The sequence below is a fragment of the Solanum tuberosum genome, unplaced genomic scaffold, assembly GCF_000226075.1.
Source record: "Solanum tuberosum cultivar DM 1-3 516 R44 unplaced genomic scaffold, SolTub_3.0 scf00185, whole genome shotgun sequence".
NCBI lineage: Eukaryota > Viridiplantae > Streptophyta > Magnoliopsida > Solanales > Solanaceae > Solanum > Solanum tuberosum.
Window position 1 is genome coordinate 342,592 of NW_006239122.1, and position 20,060 is coordinate 362,651.

At 35.3% G+C, this 20,060-nt stretch overlaps 3 protein-coding genes and 1 non-coding gene across 4 annotated transcripts; 1 reads left to right on the forward strand and 3 right to left on the reverse strand.

Annotated features, from left to right (window-relative positions):
• Positions 1-1,056: 1,056 nt before the first annotated feature.
• Positions 1,057-3,453, reverse strand: LOC102585967 (uncharacterized). Its single transcript, XM_006355284.2, has 2 exons — positions 2,731-3,453; positions 1,057-2,026 (listed from the first exon to the last, which is right to left on the reverse strand). Exons 1-2 carry the CDS (start codon positions 2,786-2,788, stop codon positions 1,755-1,757), a joined length of 330 nt encoding a protein of 109 aa, XP_006355346.1. The 5' UTR covers positions 2,789-3,453; the 3' UTR covers positions 1,057-1,754.
• A 287-nt stretch (positions 3,454-3,740) lies between these two features.
• LOC102586308 (putative membrane-bound O-acyltransferase C24H6.01c) lies at positions 3,741-12,888 on the reverse strand. The gene is made up of 19 exons (XM_006355285.2): positions 12,575-12,888; positions 12,422-12,477; positions 12,127-12,305; positions 11,987-12,035; positions 10,694-10,794; positions 10,521-10,585; positions 8,396-8,466; positions 7,405-7,464; positions 7,192-7,305; positions 6,655-6,779; positions 6,515-6,566; positions 5,944-6,006; positions 5,693-5,802; positions 5,521-5,613; positions 5,350-5,431; positions 5,149-5,226; positions 4,486-4,561; positions 4,364-4,413; positions 3,741-4,229 (listed from the first exon to the last, which is right to left on the reverse strand). The coding sequence occupies exons 1-19, from the start codon at positions 12,663-12,665 to the stop codon at positions 4,179-4,181; spliced, it is 1,566 nt and encodes a 521-aa protein (XP_006355347.1). The 5' UTR covers positions 12,666-12,888; the 3' UTR covers positions 3,741-4,178.
• Positions 12,889-13,954: 1,066 nt separating this feature from the next.
• Positions 13,955-18,725, reverse strand: LOC102586632 (uncharacterized). Its single transcript, XM_006355286.2, has 8 exons — positions 18,354-18,725; positions 17,238-17,767; positions 17,052-17,124; positions 15,943-16,023; positions 15,793-15,856; positions 15,157-15,244; positions 14,598-14,682; positions 13,955-14,379 (listed from the first exon to the last, which is right to left on the reverse strand). Exons 1-8 carry the CDS (start codon positions 18,540-18,542, stop codon positions 14,296-14,298), a joined length of 1,194 nt encoding a protein of 397 aa, XP_006355348.1. The 5' UTR covers positions 18,543-18,725; the 3' UTR covers positions 13,955-14,295.
• Positions 18,726-18,810: 85 nt separating this feature from the next.
• Positions 18,811-18,883, forward strand: TRNAR-ACG (transfer RNA arginine (anticodon ACG)). Its single transcript has one exon. It is a non-coding gene; the product is annotated as a tRNA-Arg (tRNA).
• The last annotated feature ends 1,177 nt before the right edge of the window (positions 18,884-20,060 follow it).

Sequence of the window (20,060 nt, forward strand, 5' to 3'; positions counted from 1 at the left end):
GTGGATTTTTGTGTGACTGAACTGTTATTTTATGTATTTGATATAGTTTCTTCTATTTATCTAATATATACTTAATGATCAAATGTATCTGATTTGTTCATTCCATGTATTTGAACCGTTCTTCTATGCATTGTAACTGATGTAGTTTCTTCTATATGTATCTGCTGTATATTTAAGTAATGATTAATTAGGTATATTTGTGTATCTGAACAATTCTTTTATGAATCTGATATAGTTTCTTATATGTATCTGATATGTACTTAATGATTAGATGTATATGATATGTTCATTATATATAATTGAACTATTTATTTTTTATGTATATGATATATTTTGTTTTACATATATATTTGATAAAACTCACCTCAAAATTGACGAACATAAAGAAGAAACAGTGCTTGAAGAAGAACACGAAGTTGAACTCTAATTGAAATTAAACTCATCTTGTAGAGTCCCATAAAGTTTTGATGTCTACAAAATAATACTCCCTCCGTCCACTTTTAATTGTCATGTTGTGCTTTTCTAAAGTTAATTTGACTAATTTTCAAAGTTAAATTAGATTACATTAATTTGATATTTTAAACAAAAAAATTATATATTCAAAAACTATACGAAAAGTACTATAAATTGCAATTTTTTGCATATCAATATGATGAACAAAATATATCGTAAAATGTTAGTCAAAGTTCTTATCGTTTGACTCTATAAAGGAAAACCATGACAATAAAAAATAGACAGAAGGAGTATATTTTGTATATGTGGAGTCTAACTTGTTCATCTGAAACCAGTGGATGATTAAGCCAGAAAAAATGGGAAAGGAGTTATATGCCACTATTTTGTGCCATTATATGGTTAATTATCATAATTTTCTCATACACAATGTAAGTTGTCATATGCCATTATTTTGTGCACATACTAGTCAACTTTGATCAAAATCGAAATGTTGAGCATGTTTCATTTTATTTGTTGACTGAACTTGACCGCGCTTCACACAATCATATAAAGATATTAGTGAATCTATCAAATAACTATCTTATAAATTAAATACAACTCGAGAAGTTACATAAATTCGTTTACAAGTACAATATTTGAAGCATTCCGTAACTAAGTTTATATGAGAAAGGTTTTTCTTGTTTATAAAGGTGACACTTTGCCTGACCTTGAAATATAACATTCGACTGATGAACCAGACCAGTCAAAACGATAGAGAACGCATTCCAGCCTAATCTACTCTACAGAGTACAAGAGATGAAATCAACTCACAAAAGAAGTTAGCTTTGTCGTATCTTATTTTAAATTTCTAATACTAGGAAGTTGCACTTTGTATAGTTGGTAAGGGCCTTTTGCATCTTTGGGAAGCTCTTGAAATGTAGACACACATTGTGCATACTTAGCTAGGGTATCCGCAACTTGGTTAGCTTCTCTAAAGCAATGTCTAGCAGTACTTGTTACTGTACGTTGCAGTTCACAGAAACTGTGTATGCTATTATTATATCCCCTTTATAATTTCTAATGATGCCAGCTTTGCCAGATTCATGAATGTAACTTCCATATGTGTTAAGCTTTATATCTATTAGTAGCTCGCTTTGTTTAAAGAGGGATTAAAAATGATGGTGTTGCGTGTAGAAAAGCAGCAGGTATTATATTTTGCGTGCTCTTTAGTGCTTGTGTGTTGTTATTACTTGCTAGATCCATTTTGCTTACCAAAGTCGTGAGAGTGTCAATTTTTTTGTTGCACCACAAACAGCTAGCGTCTACCTCTCAAGAGGTTGGTTGACAAAGCATGGAGTCATTACTCCTCTCTCTGGTGCCCACAGATAGTCTGTATTCGTTGTGTAGGCTAGACCTGGAAACCTCCTTCCAGGTACACAGGTTGTGTCTATTTGTGGCTCTGAATCACAAGATGAGTTGGAACATCCTGTAAGACGAGTTGGAAATCCTACTTGTCTTGGAACATCCGGTAAGGCAAGTTGGAAATCCTCCTCGATGAATAAAAAGACGAGTTTGAATGTGCAAATTGGAACTTCTGGTAAGAAATTCAACACAAAAATCTTCAATATATATATTGTGGGAAAAGATTAGACAAGTACATTTATAAATATATATGACTTCCTTTTATAGCTAGTTATTGAGCTCCATTCCTCCTGTAGTAATTTCATAAGGTAATTAAGTGTATCCGACGTCTTTTTATAATATTTCTGCTCCCTATTTAAGAATTCTCTTGTTGTGATCGTTTTTCTTTTTGCTAATTGAAAGTTTGAATTTGGAGTTTGTTGTTTCCTCGTATTTACTGGTGAGCGTTTGCTAAAATTCAGGAAAAATTCTTTCATAATATATGGACGCAGGACAAAGATTGCTGAATGTGAAGGAAGGTTAACTAACTATGCTGACCATCCTAGTACATCTTTTCATTATTCTCAAGATTTTATCCTTTGACATTCTGGTTTTACGTACTGTCCAAGGATCTATATTGAGTTCTCTAACAGGGTCACGCTAGTTTTACAGGCCAAGGATCTCTATTGAGACTTGTTGCAGTAGGCGAGACTAGAGGTGTATCTGAGATGGATCTACTTTGGATTGAAGATGTTAATGACTTATACACGACCTAGACAATGCACGATAATTGGCTCAAGATAGCTAGCAAGAATATCAGAGATCAAAAACATCATGGTAATTGTTAACTAATTCTTCAAATTAAAACAACTAGTAAATTTGTGCTATCACTCGAACCTTGCTTCAGCTCATCATCTTGTGCAGCAGGGAAAACAGGCAGCTCCTTTCTTCGCATACGCCATCTTGTGCAGGGAAAACAGGCATGTTTTCTTTCAATATGGGGAGAGGAAATTCACGAAACCACTCATGGTTCAATGCAGTTATTCTCTTGTCTGGATCATAAGTTAGAACGAAATCAACCCCAGCCTCCTCCGATAGAACTGGTAAATCTAGAAACCCTAACCCTGGACCAGAACCTTTTTTCTCAACAAATTATTCTGCTGACCCGAGCAAGTTGAGAAAATTCAGGACCAAATTGTCTCGTTCGGTGTGCCAAGCATTCTGAAAATCTTGTGTTTTTCCGTCGAAGATCAACTCAGCCATGACGCAACCGACTGACCACATGTCGATTGCGATTGCAATTGCGGTAGAGAATTGTTTCGGGAGCCACACACTGAATGTCTATTGCGGTAGAGAATTGAGCCACACACTGAATGTCTGAGATGTTGGTGAATGATGCCATTATCATGACGCACTGCAGAAGCTGGAGCATCAGCCATTTAGTTTCACTCCGGCTGAATGAATGGCTGTTTACAACGTACTACTCCTCTATATATCTCATGTTTGGAATAACTTATCCCACCATTTATACCATAGTTAATTAATCTTGGGATAACTAGCTCCCAACCAATCGACCCCGTATACATCAAGGACCAAAACAATCCAATACCTATACATTAAGGAGTATTTTGATCATTTTCTTGACTTTAAAGGACGTATAGATTCATCAGTTTTACATAATGAATGAACACACCTAAATGAGTTGAGTAGTGAATTATCTGTTTGAATTCCAACATCTAGAAAAGCACAACTCTAGTTCTTCTTTAATTACGGAAAACAACGTAATCACAATAGTAGATTATAAATTTCCCAATAAACCCCTAATTCGAAAAGTTGAATTCTTGCATAAATAGTAATTGTTCGCCACACTTTATGTGGAATCCAACCCAGCCTTGTTAGTTTCTATATTTGACAACAACTACTTTATACCAACTTAAAAGCGGTTATACACATTATTATGCACATTAGGTGAACATGTCATGTTTGGCCTTCACAAGGCCACACTTTCAGATGCGAATGTTTGAAGTTATCAAGCTTCATATGCTTGATTCTGACCTTTTGCCCAAAGCAAGTATACTTCTATTATTATACCAAATCCAACTACAAAGTAACCTTCCAAATGGGCCCATAGTCAACTGCAACTAGTATGGGATAAAAAAAAACAGAAATAAAAAACTCTTAACTAGTTTGGGATAGAGGTGTAGTTGGTTGAGGGATTAATTCAAGGTGAATGAATTCCTCAAAAATGACAAAGTACTATCTACTGATGGGGTCCTCTCATGAGATGCTAATGGACTTTGTATCATGCTGTTTCTGTTCTGTTTGCCCAGGAATGAACCTGTGTGTCATCTGCTGTGGATGTGTTTTTTCTTGGCATCAGAGATATGAAACATGAGCTGCATTATCAGATTCAGATCATGATTAATACACACCGAGGATTCAAAACTACACTGCACTCTCAAATTCAAATCATAATCAACATGCATTGAGAAATTCAAAAGTAAATCATTGGATATATCTGGAGAGTCACCTTAGTTCCAACGTAAAACGTAATAAACATGCCGCCAAGAGTAGGTAGTCCTGAAAAAGGGAAATTTCATCATTCTAGTGGTAATGTGAATGTCCAGGAAAAAATTATAAACCATACAGTACCTTCTTTCTGGAGAAATTTAGAGAGCAACCAATTGATCCCCGATGATCCAATGACAAAACCAACAAGATTGGCAACCTTATACAAGAAAAAGAAAGTGTTATTAAGAATTGAATCTAACATCTTTAGCCTCAAGTGTTCCTAATTGTATTCAGTAACACGTAGTCCAATGGAATTGCAAAAACAGGTGTCACGTTCAACTGCTTTATTCTCCCACGATGGAATGGTCAATCTGAAGTTTGAATTATCTCATCCCACTTTCCAGAAGGTAACATGCATCTTTGTTGCTAGGCATTCCATACTAGAACAGCATACACTTTATGCACAATAATCTTGTGATCATATGTGGGCACAAGACAAAAAATGACGTAACAACATCTTCAGCTATTCAATTGATTATACGCAGCAAAATCCAAAAAGTTTATCTGTCCTGTTTCTTTTATTTAGTCTATTTTGAATTATCCATTGAAAAACTTTATCATTCTGAAGCAGTAGTGTTTCTTCTGTTTTTTTCTTTCTGTCATACATCAAGTTGACCTTCTTTTAGTACTTCAGAAACCTTAACTTACTATTAACTTGGTTAAATACACAATACAACGATAGGATAACTTAAGTATGATAAATGCATAAAGACAAGAAAATCCATTATTTTCTTAGCAGCATACCATGAGACAAGTGATGGTGACAGCCCCGGCAACAGCACTAAGTTCACGATACAGAAACTTCCCAACAGAACTTTCCACCTAGTGAGTACAATTAGATCAGTAACATGACACAACAACAAAAGATAATTTACTTGTTGGGAAAAACTATTCAGTTAACTGTATAAAAGGAAAGGAGTTGAATTAACACTCAAATGGAAGTACCTTCAAAGTATTTGTTGTTGACTTCACAATCATTTCTGGTATAAAGAATATGCAGGTCAACCATGCCCAAGAAAGAAGTTTCCTGAAGCCAAATGACCAACAAATACCCAAATAAAGACTAAGTTTGATACTGTAGTACAAGTGGAGGTTGATGAAATTCAGGGGCAGTACCACTCTAGATCATGCCATACAGCAACAAATGTGAAGATAACCCACACATTTAACAGCTTCGTCTGAGTACCCCCAAGAGGAATATACATATATCTAAATGTAGAGACATCACATAAAAATTTTGGGTCAGTGCAGGATCACACAGATAAAGCTAGATGAGTTGAGAAAGCACCTAACAAGCCATTTGTTAAACGAGGCATGCCAGTTTCTCCAAAAACTTTCCAAGTTGTAGCAATTATTTATACATCTAGGCATATTCTCAGGAGCCTCAATACCATTGATCTACAAACAAATACATATTAACAAGCTAAGAAACCCAAACAAATAAAGCATCATCCTCCAAAATAAAGAGAAGCAAAAGGAGCATAAGCTACAGAAAGTAATAAAAGTAATGGAGAAAAAGCACAATTTCAACAAAATTACCAGTGACCAGAAGCGAAAGTAGCGCCAAAGCAGAAAAAACTTGAGCCACATGAAGTTCAATACCTGCTTTGTCATGAAGTCATTACATGAATCGTACATCCTATTTTCTGGAAACCAGTGATCCAAAGGATCATCTTATATCAAGGAGATGCAATAAATGGCAAAGAGTGGCATGCCTTGGCACTTTAATGGCATAACATAAAAGTTATGTGAGATGGATGGTGTCTGAATTACAGAGACTCATTGAGCGGATAACACTTATTCAAACAAACATTGGCAAAGCATTTGAACATACAGGATCTGAACTGTAAAAATCAATGAAGCAACACATCACAAATTGAAGTTCTACGTATCATGAGTGAGAGTAAGTCTATCCTTTCAGAGTATTACCACTCAATAAAGACTTTTTTCCTCACTTCAAGAGGGAACTGTCACTAACTTCTCCATATGTACGAGAAACAGTTTGAAGTGTTTTCATTTACGTTTTTCTCTATGAATATAAACAGAATAAGCACTTACTAAGGCAATCGAAGACTTAGGTAGCTCAAAAATTCTAAATACAAACACTTACTCCATACCCGATGATGAAGATGTCCAAAGGAGATAAATATTTCCATGTGCCACTGCAAATTTACAGATAAATCAGTCACCCAGAATAACATCATAGCTTAGTTTAAAGCAATCAGAGTGGTCTGAATTACATAACCTCACCTAATGGCAAATGCATTGTAGTAAAAGAAATGTGTCATTGATTCCATAAGCATCAGGCTAAAAACCCAACGAAGTCCATACCACACCACTTTTTGCAATGAGTGCGTCTTCTGGGGAGTATCAAGCTGCAATGACAAGACATCAAGTAACAATGAGATTTGTGGACAGTGGTGCTCTTTATAAAAGAAGGTTATAGTGCTGGAACAAAACAAGTGGCTGATTCAAAATTTTACTCAACATTGCACTGAGGCAAGCAGGTATTGGACAAATATCACAGACAGTAAGAAGTAAGAACAGATTCAAGATTTAGCAGAAAAGACCATGACTGTAATCACAATATGTCAATAGTTCTTATCAGTCCTGCCTTCTGCTATATCTCACTGATGAGAACTACCAATGACCCTTAATATAGAGGAGAATGAAGACGATGCAGTCAACAGCATTTTTGCACGTATTGTTAACACCATAGAAGAGTATCTTCAGCACAAGTATAAAGACGTAAACAAGGAAAAAATATAACTACAGAATCATGATTACCTGTGAAGCAAATGCGTTGAAGCTAACAATTGGTCCAGCAATATATAGAGGTGCATAAATCAGATAACACAAGTATATAGTGAAGGAGAATTTGCCATTCTCAAGACTTCTCTCCTGCCAAAGGAGGAGGAGGAATGTAAGAAGATGGCTCCATAAGAAGTTTGTAGAGATGTGACCAAATATTTGAATCCAGAATTTGAATCACCAACTAACCTGCAATAGCTGGTAGCATGTTCTACCTGAAGAACAATTACTGCAGCGTTGGATGTGCTTCTGCAATTACCACAAGTACTAAATATCACAAGAGATGAACGAGATCTTTTTTGTTTGGCGATCACTTGCATGAAGTGGTAATCTTGCTATAGAGCAATTAAGAGAATGAACTAAACACCGAGAATCAATTACCAGATTTCACTACTTCACTTGACATGAGTATTTATGAAGAGGTGCTTTCGGAATAAAGATTCTTCAATAAATAATGTCCAAGGATGCTACTAAAGGAAAACATGATTCTTTAGCAACAAGGACATAAAGAAGTTATAGCATTTTCAGTAGATACCTTGGCAAGTGATACCTGAATTAAAGTTTCTCAGATCAGCAATTGCTAGTATTACTTGCCATAAGTTAGCACATATGAGTTCTTTTAAGAATGCATGCCAAGCATACAGTAAGCTTGTGATGTCTTTATTACTTATCAGAGTGTAAAGTACAGCTGCAGAAGGATTCATATGATGGTTCTGTAAAGTACATTCGACCAAAGAAAATGACTTCCTTTCCTGTATCAAATTATATATAGAGTGTCCAAGCAAAGTACCAAAAAGAAATCCTGATTCCCAAAGGCATCTAATGATCAGCTGAAAGATGTTCCGAGAACAAAATGCAACCAGCTAAACTGACAAGGTACTATCCTACATTTTTGTACATATGAATTAGCCAGAGATTGACTCCAATCTAAATGATTAATGAGATCTAGCTATACCATTCCAAGTGTTGTCAATGGTCTAAATCTTGCAACCTGATGGTAAGAACAGCTTTTCATTTATGAGAATCAACAGATGTTGGCCCATGAAAGAATGCCTTTGATAGGAGAAAAATCTCAGAATTAAAAAAAGGTTGGTTTCAAGCACAAGTGAGTTTAGCCAAAGTGGAGGAGATCTATAAGGTTGTTATCAAAAAGATTAAATAGTTCAGGTGGCAAACTTACCTCTTTGTCAAACCGATTCGAGTAATTTGCCCAATGGTAGTCATATCCAAAGCTAATCATTCGCAGGATAACTGAAAAAGATAGATTTTGGTTAAAGAGCATAGGACATTCACTTGCTTTGTTCTCATGGTTGCAGTTGTAAACAACAGGTAAAAAGTTCTAGTGTTTAGTAGAAGAAAACAAACTTAAACTTGTTTCCGCCAAAAAAAATCAGATTTCAGTAGGGACGTATGATCAACATCAACTTTGTCTTCAGAAGAGTGAGCATTCAAAGCACCTTGGTTTCTAAAGTAAAGCATATATGAGGTCCATCCTTTGGTAATTAACAAGGCAAAATCTTAAAATTCTGTCGAAGTAACAAAATATTCCACTTTGGCAGGCAATGAGATGTTGAGCCACTAGCTCCGATGTGGGTAGGGGGCTCGGAGCCCTATGGAAGGAGAAGAATAGGAGAGGTTTATGATGGTGTAGATATTGATTTGCTCATATGAGGTATAGTTTCTAATTTCATTTTAGCGCCATCCACAAGGTCCCACTTTATATTGAAGATTGGGTGTACTTTGTAAAGATTAAAGAATCATATTTTACCGTAGGTTCTCTATCTTTTGGTACATAACTTGTATGTGAGGATTCCTATTATTATTAAAAACTTTATCATTATATTTCAGTGACATAAAGTTGCAACCAAGAGAACTGTGTAGCACAGATACTTCTAAAATGTTGTTTATTCATGTAAAAGATGATGATGATTGATAATGTGTTCAACAAACCATAACTAAGTTGTACTTTTCTCATTATTTTACTGTCATATTTGTCTCTTGACATGATATGCATTAGTGACCTAGTATTTCCTTTATGGGCTCTAGTTAGTGACCAAAATTGATCAAGATCTGACTTTTTTGCTATGTTGCTCAGACTCTCCGAAAATGCAACCAGACCCGTGTTGGATTGTCAAAATATCACTACATTTGGAGAATCCAACATGCAACCGTTGACATTTTTGGAAAGTCGGAGCAACATAGCTTTTTGGTGTACCCATGAGGTTCTTATGTGTATAGATGATTGCGTTTATTTTTGGGGAGAACCATAGTTTGGTATCAGTTACTCTACTTTTTTGGTACACCACTTGTATATGGGGTTTTCCCCATCATTAATTTCTCTTTACTCCATCAAAAAAATTAAGAAGATCCTGACTCTTTATAATGTTTAAACACAAGTGGGCCCAAATATTGATATGAAGTAACCTTTTTATGAATTTGTACTTCAACTTTTTTTCCAATAACCAAGAGATCCCCAAGGTCCTGTGGGGCATGGTTTGGGCTTGCCCCTCTACTCTTCTACACTTAAATACCAAGTTTTGTTTCATGCAAGGTTCGAACCCATGATGTATGTGCCCATGTATCACACTTCACAGGCTGCGCTCTTACAACTAGATCAATGCCCTGGGGAGAATTAATTTTTACTTCTACTAAAACAAGATAGGATTCATTCATAAAAGCTTCTCCTTCCCTAGTACATTTCTTAGTGAATACTATACCAACACATAGATTCCCAAAATTCCACAAAAAATTATCTCTTTTATAAAAATGGGCAACTTTTTAGTCAACCCATTGATAGTTTATACTGAAAAAAGGAATGAAACTAATAAGATTGGAATAAGACTCAAGGATTCTATTATTGATGCGTTTGTCGAGAAACAATATTACAAACGCAAGAATGATTAATATTTCTGAATTATTGTTTTAGTTGTTTTAGTCGAACATAACTTCCTGAGTGGATTAGGATTCTTATTATTTTAGTTTTATAGGACTTTGTTATTTCTAATTTATTAGGACTCTTGCTATTGTAAACCTCTATTTAAGAGAGTTGACATTATTAATAAAATAAGTTGGATTTTATCAAGTTTCAGATATTCGGAACTTTCTCAAACAAGTTCCCAGGTCTGCAATTCCCTGAATGAATTACAAATTTCAGCAATCATAGGCAAGTCAAGGAACAAGAACAGGGGCTTAGACCTGTCTATTGGACCTGACTTTTCAGTTAATCGTCCAACGACTCGATCCAGAACTAGGGACCATAACAGATTCAGCCAAGTTGAATCCCCATTAAAAGACAGATTCTTTACCAAAATTGAAGCAGATGTGCCACCTAAAAGTGCCACGGTAATTGTCCAAATATGCCCAATTTTGCCTACAACACAGACATAGAATCATGAAAACATTTGCTTGAATAACGAATAAGAAATAGAAAATTTTGTCACAATAGAATGCAACCTACAATTGAGGAAATACAACTTACCCAAAAAGAGAAAATGGATACCCTTCATAAACACGGTTACATATGAGGAATGTAAGATTAAAGATCCAAAGCAGAAAAACAAATTTTGTTCTCCCGCATATCTGCAGATACAGAAGCATGTAAAAAGACCAGAATCACAAAATTCTTTGGTTATGGAGGACCATTTAGACGGAACGTGAACAATGATGGCATACACAATACAGAAAATACATCTGCAAGAATGACATTTTACCCATTAAAGTGGGAAAGAGACAGGAGCACAGATAAGCTTATGAGCGCTAAGGTTCCGAAGTTAGATAATCTATTGCATGTTCTGAAGTCACATAAGACCCACTTGATAAGCTTATGAGCGCTAAGGTTTCCCCAAATTATTTTACAACAGCAAATGCAATTCACATTTTCCTTCATTAACCATTTAAATATTCATCTCAATAATTGGCCAACCCAATGCATATTCGTGGCTGGAGCAAGTAATGATTTTACAAATTTATAGAGTGTAGCTGCAATGCCACATTCTATACATCATTCAATATCAACATTTGACTTGACCTCCTTTGTACGTACATAAAATTATACCGTCCCTACAAATATCTCCATCAAATTAATCCGTATATTGTTAAGGTGATCCACTAAAGAGATATCAGCTAACCTTGACACAGTGAAGCTCTCAAGAAAAAATACTAACATGGCATAACATTCCAGATCATTGAATGCAACAGAACTTCAATGATCACTTCAATAATTAAATCAAGCGACTGGAGCAGTTAACAACAAGAGCACGGACACCCGGAGAGTAGGAAAATACATAGAACTTTATTACCCCTTAACCGCCTGATTAGTACTCTTGTTGTGTCAATTGTCTGAACTAAGAAATTGACCAAACAAGATTTCCTCTAGCGCAGCCTAGTCCTCTTATTTCCTTACCTTCTCTCCAGTTTTTTATTTTTATCCCCTTCAAAGTAGTTGGAGGAATTGGGTTTCGGAGAAACTATTCAGCATATATACATATTTCTAGCAACAAATGAAAACATCAGCAGTTAAATTCTAAATATCTTAAGAGCAACTGTGTTTGAAACCAAACATGTCATTAATGATCCGTTCATTCTACAAGTCTTAGATACAATAAAACATGCCACTCATAATGCTGTGACCATGCCGACAATTAGAATAGAAAAGGTAAGATTGCACACAAGATACTGCATGATGTTCGAAATTTCATGGCATATTCTTACAAAAAGGACTGTAAAGGTAAACAAAAATAAGAACACAACTAAAAAGTTCTATCATACCAACCTTTACTAGGAGAAAATTAGCTGAAGCTATAGACAAGATGTATAAGACGCTGCAGCCAAAACAAAGAGTTACTAACGACCCAGAGCTCCATAATTGAAAAACAAAATACTTTCAACTTCTAAAATAACGAAAGAGCATACCAAGCTCCATGGAGATATGTCAAATAAACCAAAGAAACCATCAGCCAAACAACCGACATTCCCTTTGCTTTTAGACCATATTTTCTACATGAGGTAGCTACTAGAGTGAAGATACCAAACACTAACGTAAGAATCATCAAATTTCCCCGAAAATTTCTCCACTGAGCATCAGATACATCCTAATAACAACCAAAAGTTGCAGATTAACAGAGACAGATGCAAATATAATGGTATTGAACCAAAAAAAAAAGAAAAGGGTTTCATATAAATTGGGTATTGAACAATTTAAGCATACATTGAATCGATGAAAGATCCAACCAGATCGAAGTCCATAAAGTTTGGTGTAATGATCTGCAAATATGTTACAAGTTAACAAACAACCCTTAAATTAGAAAGCATAAACACATATAGACCGGTATAGAGAGAAGAAGAAGAAGAAGAAGAATACCGCGGGAAATTTGAAGAGATCGATGAATAATGAAAAGGTAAAATGAAAGGGCATAGACAATGAGAAGAGTAAGCTCCACCGAGCTTGTCATGGCGACTTCACACACTCAACAATGGCGATGAACTTGTTTGTTGTTGAAGTGGAAAACTCATTCACACATTTTGACAAACAGTTAACTGCCTACAAAATTCATATCAAATGACCAAATGGCGTTGAAAGTAGGAACAATACTCAACAATGCGGTGTTCAGATGAATTTGACGAGTATTTGGCTCCAGTTAAACTGATATTGACAAAAAGAAACAATTCTTTTCAGAAATCAAAATAAAAAGAAATTCGATTAACTTGTTACATTTAAATTTAAACTTGATATAAAGCACTAAAAAAATAATGATTGACAAGACTATTTACTATACTATTTTTATTAATTGATGTTTAATATTAAAATAAAAAAAATAAGTAATTAATATTAAAATAAAAAAAATTATTTTTTCTTAATATGTTAAAAGTAAAAAATAAAAATATAGATAGATAAAAATGAACATAAATATTATTCCTAGTAGTAATTATTTTCTTGAAAATATGAGAGTAAAGATCTTTTACTTCAACTGATTGGTTTACTTCATTCTTCCAAGCCAAGAAGAGTCTTATTTTGATTGATGTAGTTGATCGGTAGGTCAGGATTTTGTACAAACTATATGTTTTAATATTGAGGCGTGTAGACGTATATGGTGGATTTGTAAGTCAAGTGACATTGTCTACCTTGTTATTGGTTGTGTTCCTCATTTCGACCTTTGTTATTTTTTATGGCCAGTTTGTGTATGACAGCCTTGTCGAACCAAATAATTTGTGGTTTCGAGTCTTGAAATTGTGTGATTTCACTCGGTCAAGTAAGACAATCCAATGCCGAATATGAGACATGACACCTACTGACTACTCATAGAGACGAGTGACCTAACTGAATATGACATAAATCAAACATAAGGCAAGGTGCTAATTGCTAGATAGATAATCTGTTGTTGAGGAATTTGGATAGAATTTAACACCAAAAATTACTTACACTAATAGGTCTAAGTTTAGAGAACTTCACTCAATGTACAATAATCCCAAGCAAAATGGCTTTACCAAATTTCCTCCTATTGAATTGATTTCTGCATAGTTGCAATCACCATATACTCATCTGTCATGTAGCATCATGGTTGATCAACCATTCACACAGTTTAGCGCTAAAGACCAAATTGGATTAGTCACGACTCATTGAACCAACACCAGGAGGTGGTTTTGTCTCTACCAAAAATACGACTGTCGAAAAGAGGAAATCAAGGCATGAAACGGAAAGGTCTTTGATTCTTCGCAATGTAAATAGACAACACCAAACACCTGCTCAACAAGTCTACTGAAATCTTAATTTCACCACCAATGGAAAAAAAAATCATTAGCAGCATCACAGCATGTTAAGCCTCAGTTTCTGGAGAACAGTTTAATGAATATTTTCAGTTAGCTCTCACGTTCATTCTCATTTCCCAAAGCAAAGAGAATTTTATCAAAGTGGTTCACTGTACATGTAAAGAAACACACCTATACAAATGTAGCATTGTTGCTGAACATGTTAAAAGATATGTACAAAACCTATCCTGCATTCCGTGTGGTGCTGTGCACAACCATGGGCATCCAAACAGAAACAATCATTTAGACGGGAAGGCAAACAGCTGAACGCTGTGTTTACCAGCGGCAAATTCCAGGTGTCTCTGTTCGCAAAATCGAAACCATCTCTTCGTACTTGGAAGCATATACAAATCCCCATAACTGCATGGCACATGATAAATTTGCATATCACATTCAAAGTTAATTTCTCATGTTAAATGCATATTGCACTCTTAAAGGTAAATTCTCATAAAGCTAAGTGCAAACAAACTGCCCTGACAGATACACACATGTACATATAATATATAGAGACACAGACAAGGCAGAACACAAAACCCGCATGCGTGCAAACACATACAGAGATACAGTTGCGAGACTACCTCAACTTCCTTAACTTCAAAGTCTTCAGTATGTGCCAAACAAGAATTACCATAAGTTTCTGATGTTGCACTTGAACCTGTTAGCCTGGAAAAGTTAACTACAATTAGTCCTTTCATCCTGTACTCTGTAAACTGAACAGGACATAGAGGTAGAAGTTTGTTGAGCTATTATATCCGAGTCAAAGATATCTTTAACATACTCAATAGAATTTGCTTTCCCCTTGTTTTTTAAACAATGGGCAATAGAGGGAATAAGTTGGAATCATAAGATCTGACTCTACAGTAAATATATTAAGACAAAAAGGTGATATTCATGATGATGATGATGATAGTTGTGAACTTGAGTTCATTAAGAAGGAAAAATTTTAAAATCCTGTCATGGCAACCAAAAATGGGACAGAGGAAAAAGGTAACTCCCAAGGGGTTGTGTGGCATTTGATTTTCCTCTTATTTCTCCCTTTGTTGGAGGACATTATGATACCAAGTAGGAAGTAGTCAAAAAGCATGCATAGATAAATCAATGAAATAAGGATCAAAAGGAAGGCGAAAGAAATCTTACAGATCCCCATCTAAGTAGAGAGCAAAATGGCCACCGCCTCCCAAAGCTAAATACTCCGTGGAACAGACAGTAAAATAGCGATTGACACCTACTTAGGCGACAATGTCAATGTCATGTCATAAGTAATTGATTTGAATTCCAAACAGCTTATGGAAAAACATTATCATAAAAAGCAAAAGGAACTGAATAATCACAGTCAGAAGTAGAAACAGTTCCAATCATGCCAGGATTAGGATAATAGTGATTTCAGAGAGAATAAATGATTAGTTTCTGGAAAATACGAAAATTCTTGATCATTACATCTTTAGTATCCACTAAGAAATCTCTATTTCATAGCTTGTATAGTTATACTACTATCACCAGCTAAAATTTTCAGCATCTTGAGATGACAGTAAATCAGGTAAACAATGGATTAAAAATGTTTCAAACCCAAGATTTCCCATAAGAGGACCACTATTTCAAATCTCCTTTTGATCATCAATACCACAAAAAGAAAAAGGATAAGGACATGCTGGGCCAGCCCACTCCCGTCCCGATGCATTAAATAAATTTGTTATCAACAAACAAAAACAAAGAATGGGAATTTGTTCTCCAAACTTTAAACGTCTGGTAGAAGTACAAGGAAAAAAGAGATACCTGTGGGACGAAATATGACAGGTTGGCCAGATACAATTGAGAAAACAAATGAATTATTTGTACCCTGTCAAATACCAAAATCAAATCAAGATGGCGAATGGAAACTCAAAGGCAAAGGTGACATGTTTTAAGTATTCTGCTCAGAATTACCTGATATTTTCTCTTTGTTGTTGGCTTTAAAGGTGCATCAACTAGCCCACCAAACACAGCACCATTATGGTCCCCCACAACCTATAAGATTTGGACAACATGAGAGAAACACAACTAGAGTCTTGTGCCAGATTTAACAATTTGCAAGTCTCAAGTCTTAATGACTATGTCCACCATTCACAATGATGGAAAAGCCAAGACACCAGACACCGACAGGAATGCTTTTAACTCCAATAATGCAGAGAGATAGACCACTCGGAGTCTCAGACTCATACCAAAAGAGCAACCAGCAAGAAATCAAAATCAAAAGTGACAAATATACTGCCCTTTGACTTCAACAACGGCACACATCGAACTTCAGAGGCATTCCCATTCCAAGATCTATCATTTTTACTTTTTCAAACCATGACGCCTAACCCAGAAATCTTACAACAACATACTCAATGTAATTGCACGAGTGGAGTCTGGGGAGGGTGGTGTGTACACAGCGTTACCCTTACCTTGTGAAGGTAGAGAGGTTACTTCCAATACACCCTCGGCTCAAGTAACGACTAATGCATACGGAAAAGAAATATCTAACCCTGAAAACTTGAGTTCCAGAAATATCAGAAGGAATAAATTACCATATTATGAGTTTATCAGCACAGAGAAGCATTGCTTAGATCTTGTTATGAAACAACGCCTTGTCTTTTTAGTGAGAGATATATAATCTAACTGACCTACACTTGGTTTCTGAAAATATGATTTGGACTGCAACAGCAGCACTAATAAGTTAGGGCATAAAAAGATAGCAAGACTCTGGAATATTTGAACATTTATTAATGAAACAGCTGGGTTCTATTCCACATACAAGAAAGCACGGGGATTCTACTCCTTTTTAAGTTCGATACTGATAAAAGGAAAGGAGATTATCTGGTGGTTTCTTCAAGAAGTGAAATACACACACATATCGACAACAAAATATTAATTCTAGTTCATCTAGATTCTAGACCATAAGCAATTAAACAATTGTTCAAAATGTAAATCAAAACTACTCTTTGATGTGTAACTCCTGGAACATAATTCTTAATGAGCAATACATATCTCTTTACAAGTCACCAGTTAATTACCAGCAGACTGATGCCAGGCCATAGTAGGCTTCTCCTATATAAAGTTGAGAGTGATATTCCATTCCTCCATGTACTGGCAAAATAGAAATTAGAAGTTAAAATCTACTACAAAGTGGAAATAGGAGAGGAAATAAGCATAAAGCTGCTCAAAGAGCATTCAAATTTAATACAACTCAGGATCCCTGCCTGTATAACAAGACCCACTTCCTGTCCTGCACAAGCACGGGCAGTGCAGCATAAAGATAAATCCGTGCCTTCTCATTGAGGAGAACTGAAGGTTCAGAAGTTTCCGGAAGATTGTTCAGAAGAGGTTTCTTATTCATATCTTCCAAAGGTATCTGATTATCTCCGGAAACTTTAGAATTACTTCCATCATCAAACACCATCTCAGAGCTGCCCTTTGCCGAACCCTGATTTCTAAAGCCACCTAGTCTAGCAACTTGGTGAAGAGCTCTGCCGAGGGAATGTTTACCCCTGGAAAGTATACCTTTTCTTCTGCTAGGTTCCCTCATTGTAAGTTCAGGTATTGACTCATCACGATCATCTTGCTTATCATATTTTCCACTAGTGTTAGGCTTACTCTCAGATACTGTGGTCGACAACAGTGAATAAAGGAACGCCGAGAAAGAAGATGTATCAGGACCATCAACTAAATCCTTGGCATCACCCTCTGCATTTGACTCATGCTTACTTCCATCAGAATCAGATCCATCTTCCTAAACAAATATAAGAAAAACTATTAACATACAATCTGTAGGGAATATCACAAAACCTCTCTGCTGCTTTGCCCTCAGAGTATAATGTATTTCAAATGCCCCAATATTAATGATGTTATCTACACTGCATCTTCAGTAAAAAGGGCAGTGAATACTAAGAAGTGCTTATGATGTTGCAATCCTATTCATATCTTGTTCTTCCTCCAAGACTAGACGACCCAACAATTACCTTATTGTGAAAAAATCAAAGGGAGACAAACAAGATAGGATTTGACCTGAATTGAATCCCTCTAAAATCAACAAAAACATACAAAGTTGGGGGCCCTAGCTAGAAAAGAAACTAGATTAGACAAAAATTGACAACTTACCAAGATCAGCTAAAGGTCACAGATTATATGCTCATAGGCTATACACTATAATAGTCAACCTAAACCCTTATTTCTGATCAATTCCAAAATTGGGGTATTCAAGAGCTGAAATTATCATCAGAAAATCATACTATAAACCCCAACAAGATCAAATTTTGATTTAGAATAACAAAACAGATACAAATATCATTCCAATTTTCAAGAACCCCCAAACTTACAGGCAAAGGTGGTGGTCTGGGCTTTAGGGGTTTATCAGAAATTGGGTTAAGAATAACAGTAGCAACATCAGATACAAAGTGCGCAGCTTTACTCCTTAAAGAACGGTTCTTCCTCTGCTGCTGCTGCTCCTGCTCCTGATGATTATGAAGAAGATTCTCTTGAAATTGTTGTTGGTTTTCACTACCCATTGCTTCTTAAAGCTTTTAGTAGTATTCTCCTTTATGAATACAACAAATTCCACTAACTTTTTTTGGGTTCGTGATGCTCTAATATGCCATTAATGGTGAAAAAGAGTTGAGAATATACCCATAGAAAAGGAAAGTGGGTGGAATATTAAGAGAAAGTAGAAAAGGAGTGTGTTGGAAGAGACAGTAGTTAGACATGGATAATCATCAAATTCTGCAAAATGCAAAATTGATATTATATTAATAAACTATTAACAGATTCAATCATAGAGACTTCATGGCCCAATGGATAAGGCGCTGGTCTACGAAACCAGAGATTCTGGGTTCGATCCCCAGTGAAGTCGATGTTTTTTATTTTACTTTTGTGTCTCCGAATTGCACTTCATTTCAAGTTTTTCTTTTTCATTTCTCATCCAGTGTTTGGTGCCCACATTAGAGCTTTAACTAAATTTGAATAGTTCTTTTTAAGTTTTTCTTTTTGATTTCTCATCCGGTACCGCATTAGAGTTTCAATTAAATTCGAATCGCACATTGTAGGACCCATTTGAAGTGACGTTTCTAATAGAATTTTCTTCATATCTAAGACTAGGGGTGTCAAATGGGCGGGTTGGTTTGAAATTGGAGATATTAAAATGGATTGATACACAAATTGGGTTTTTGACCCGCCCAAATTTACTTTGGGCTCAAATGGGCTAAAAATCGAGTTGGATCATGACCCGTCCAATTTTACCTCTCAATAATTTTTAGGCAAAATTACTAAAGTACACTACATATGTTTACCTATTATCAATTAATCCCTTCTCTTTCATAAAAATCCAAAAATCCCTACTTTTCCCCAATTCCTCTTTTCCGGATACTTAATTATGAAAGAAACCAAACCCATCTTCCTCACCCCCAAAATCTCGCCTATAATCTTTCCCATTACCAAATCAGTTACCGCTTTCAAAGCAATTGGATTTTCAAACGATTCAACAGTCCCAAAGTTCAAAATAGGTATTATTCTTCTTCTTCATTTTTCTTTCAAAATCAACTTTTTGTTTCAATCGATTTTGGATTATTTGTCACAATGGATCATCCGTCTTTTAATATTGGGATTTCCCAATTAATAACACCTAACAATGAACAAATTTTTGAATCTTACCCATGGTATGTCTTTCTTTTGCTTTTAATTTTAGACATTGTTGAAAAATAAACGTATATAGTGTATATTGTAATCTGTAGTTTTAACCTAGAAACACTGATTGTTTGGGTTTGAGTTTAACTTTTAAATTTGTAGATGAAAGATATGGTTGAAAAATATAGTTTTATTGTATATATTGAAATCTGGAGTTTTTTACCAGAAACACTGATGTTTTATCTGATGTTGATATTGAGTATAAATTTTACATTTGTTGATGAAACACATTGTTGAAAAATAAAGTATCTTGGTATGTACTAAAATGTTGAGTTTCTACCCAGAAACACCGATATTTTATCAATTGTTGGTATTAAGGTTTCATTGTTGAAAAATAAAGTATCTTG